We start from the raw sequence: 4,001 nt of genomic DNA, 5'->3' as shown, positions 1-4,001 counted from the left end.
TTTGCATTCTCTTAATGAATAGAATGATTTGTTCTAATGGTGTTTGTAAATAGGATCTCAAGTCCGCATCTTGTACAGCAATTAACCACTTAGAAGAATATATGCAGTGTGTCATTTGTTGAAACTGTACTTCCGATTTGATTTGAAACTGTCTCATTGCTATCTGTTTATCAATAAAATTTTGGAAAAAAAAAACACCTCTTGAGTTTCATTCTGGGTAGTCCCTATTTTTATATCTAACATTTTTGTCTTGTAAAATCTCTAATATGGAGTTAATCTCAGCTAGTGTATTTTTTTATCTCATACACTATATTTTGCTTCTATAGAAAATTTCACTTGGATCTTTATCATTCCAGCTTGCACATGCCTTTTTGAACATATGAATAGAAGCTATGAAATATATGCATAACATTCCTATCAGATTTCATTATTTTCTACAGTATGAATCATATTTTCCTGCTTCTTTACATGCCTGATGATTTTTATTAGATGTCAGGAATTATAAATTTTACTTTCTGAGAGATGGACTATTTGTTATCTCTGTAAGTATTATTGAGCTTTGTTCTGGTGTGCAGTTAAAATACTTAAATGATCCATTCATAATCTGCTTTAATAATTGTTCTGTGACACCAGAGAAGTAATTTGGGGCTATTTGTTTTTTCCTACTCCGAAATGCAAGACCTTTCTTTGTATGTTATACCTAGGCTTGTGCATTGTGAGTCTTTTCCATCTATGTAGTGGAATAGGCAAGACTGTTATCCTTTCTTGAGTGTTGAGCATTCTGGCTCTTTCTTTGGCCACAGGGAGCTTCCTCACTTGCCTGTGATTAGCAGTATTAGAAGGGAAAATACATAAGGCTCACTGTCCTTGAAGCTCTGTTTCCTTCAATATTCCTGGAATCTGCACTAGGGCGTTTCCTCCCTTCCTTCTTCCTGTTTACAGCATTCATCACAGTTGTTTCCTTTGAGGAATGACCAGTATTTTGAAAATATTGTTTCATGTATTTCATCTTTACTTTAGTTGTTATAGGCAGAAGGGCAAATCTGGTCTTTGTTGCTCTGTCTTGGCTAGCAGAAGTCATAACTTTAAATTTTGCCTAGTTTTCTTGTTTAAAAAATATTTAAAATTCTAAATGAAAAAATTCATCATTCTTTAATGTTTTCTGTTGTTGTTATTTTCTTTACAAACATTCTGTATTTGAAAGCTTGCAAAAAGTATTAACCTATGTTTTTCAAAGGTTTTACTCATTATGGTTTGTGTCTGAATCCCCCCACCCCAACACTTCATGCAGTCATAAAGGGCAGGCTTTTGGAGGCGACTGAATCTGACGTTTGTGATTCGTTCATTGTCTAGTGCTGGGATTGGGGATGTGAATGCTGTACCTGCCTGAGGGCAGGTAGCCTGTATACAGTGTACAGGAGGAAAAGAGGCTTGCTTCCCACTTATTGCTCTTGTGGCTTTTTTTGTCTTTTGCCACCATGAACTGTTGTCCCTTTACCAGGTGTCACCCTGCTTTGGAGCCTGTAGATTATGGACTGAAACCTCCACAAACTCTGAGCTAAATGAACCTTTCTTTCCTTTAATTTGGAATCATGTATTTTGTCTCAGCAATGAGAGAAAAGTGACTAAGACACTTGTGTTATTTTTATTTTGATATGCAGTCAGCCTTTTGTATTCAACAATTTCTACATTCTTAAACTCAACCAACTATGGATTAAAAAATATTTTTTAAAAAATGTGCAACTGTATTGATCATATGGTTTTCTTGTCATTATTCCCTAAACAAGACAGTATAACAACTATTTATACCTTCACTGTATTAGAACCTTCACTGTATTAGAACCTTCACTGTATTAGAACCTTCACTCTACTCTAGAGATGATATTAAGTTTACAAGAGGATGTCCATAAGTTATATGCAAATATGACTACATTTTCTGTGAGAGACTTGTGCACATCCTTGAATTTTGGTTTTCCAAGAGAGCCCTAGAACCAATCCACAGTAGGCACAGGAATGGCTCTTTGTCACTTACATGAAACCCACTTTACAGACCATTTCAAAAATAGCTGAAATGGAAAAAAAACACCTTTAATTGCATCACCCAACACAATGTTAATATACATTTTAACTTACTTCTCCCATGTATTTTTCTGTGTCTTTGTTTCTCATATAGTTCTAATGCCAGTGTGCATAGTATAATTATCCAGTGCATTGTATTATCGGCGTTCCATTTGTTATTGTTATCTTCACAATCCTAATGACTGAATTACATTTCTTCAAATAAATATATGGCAATTATAATACCTCAGCCTATATTATTAAGCATTTTAGATATTCCTTCTCAAACAGGATATATGAACCATAATTACCAGGCAGGGCACATACATGGAATATTAACTTTGCTCATGACTCTAAGATAGGACCCTAACTCAGTGTGCCATTTCATCTCTGTGACCTTTAGTACATTCAATAAAACTCTGACTGCAGAAGAATTAGAAGTAAAAATATAGTTCTTACTCGCCCAATCCATTTCTTGTTACTCTTGCACTATAGTTATAAATAGACTTTTGAAAACCCCATGTAATTTACATTTTACTATGTATATAACATCACAATGATTTCCTAATTAGTATTTTGCTTGGTTATTTTTAGGGAAGTTACTGTTCAAGTTGCTGTTTCCAAACACATCATAATGCACAGTTCTTTATCACCAAAAGATCAAGGTAAGATTAAGCCATGCTTAGGAAGATGGTATTGTATATGTTATAATAAGTAATTTAATTTCATTTAATGTCACTAACCTCTAATCACTAGGTATCTTACTTCCTAAAATTAAAAACAGAAAATATAATTATATATGAAAGTTTATTTAATTTGGTAAATTAATTAGGTGTATATGGATTCCGGAGTAACAAGGTTATGTCACCATAGGCTGATAACTTTTTCAGAACAAGGCTGTCCCATTCCATGCATAACTCACAGAACCCTATTAGTTGGCAGGTTGCTAGCACTAATAGATGACAATAGTGTTAGGAGTGTTAACTTTATTGAAGCAGAGTGACACATGTTTTAGTGAATAAAATATACATACATGTGTCCATGTGTTTACATACAAGGAGACACACATGGAAAGAGGGTATTTGCTTGTCCATTTCTTTCACCTGCTTCTCTCCATGCCTATTTTAAAAACATTAAAATTGCTTCCCCTTCATACAGATTATAAAAAATAATAACGAACAATTTTTTTTTTTTTTTGGTACGTGAAACTGAACGAGGTCCTTTCCACTGAGCTTTTATTTTTATTTGAGACAGAATCTCACTGAATGGCTAAGTTGCCTAGGTTGTGCTTAAACATATAATCCTCCTGCCTCAGCCTGGCAAGATGCTTGAATTACAGCTGTGCACCATGACACCCAGCTATCTTGATTTTAACAGAAGCCCCTGAAACTTTCAGAAAAGCAGTTTGCAAGTGGAAGTAAAGTCATTTCTTTAAAAAGTATAATTAAACTGTCTTCACTACAAAGGACACACTCTAACCTGTAGGAGAAAAAATAAATCTTTCTCCTGCCCTTATCTAATTTCTTCCATTAAAAAAAGAAATTTAGATGTGAGTATGAGAAAAATTATCTTTAATGATGCAAAATTAGACCCTGTAGTTCTTTGTCTTTATTCCCAGAGAATCTTTACTCCAGAAAGAATTCTGGCCTTTCCTGGAGTCCCCAAAATCATGCTATTGTCTCTTATTTCAGCCTTTGAGATTGGGACTGTACCAAGACAACAATAGTAACAAACAATAGCAACTTTCCAGATTTGACTGGGAGATTAAATAATATAATTGTTTTAAATATTAGCTCAATGCCTGCCCTCAAATTAAAACTCAGTATATTCTGTTTAAAAAAAAAAAAAAAATGGTAGGTTGATGTGGCTCAGTGTTAGAGCTCTTGCCTTCCAAGCAGAATGCCATGAGTTTGATCCCTAGCACCACAAAAAAAAAAAAAAAA

General features: G+C 34.0%; 1 protein-coding gene across 13 annotated transcripts in view; it reads left to right on the top strand.

Annotated features, from left to right (window-relative positions):
- The window catches only part of Znf438 (zinc finger protein 438), a 241,573-nt gene that overhangs the window by 186,713 nt on the left and 50,859 nt on the right, over positions 1 to 4,001 (top strand). For all 13 annotated transcript variants that reach the window (XM_023701866.1, XM_023701864.1, XM_023701861.1 and 10 more), the window contains one exon: positions 2,653 to 2,723. In XM_023701866.1, the coding sequence (XP_023557634.1) occupies positions 2,653 to 2,723 (71 nt within the window). The remainder of the gene's footprint in view (positions 1 to 2,652; positions 2,724 to 4,001) is intronic.

The sequence above is a fragment of the Octodon degus genome, unplaced genomic scaffold (assembly GCF_000260255.1).
Source record: "Octodon degus isolate 3935 unplaced genomic scaffold, OctDeg1.0 scaffold00141, whole genome shotgun sequence".
NCBI lineage: Eukaryota > Metazoa > Chordata > Mammalia > Rodentia > Octodontidae > Octodon > Octodon degus.
Note: the sequence above shows the minus strand (reverse complement) of the source record. Positions and strands in the feature narration are given on the sequence as shown.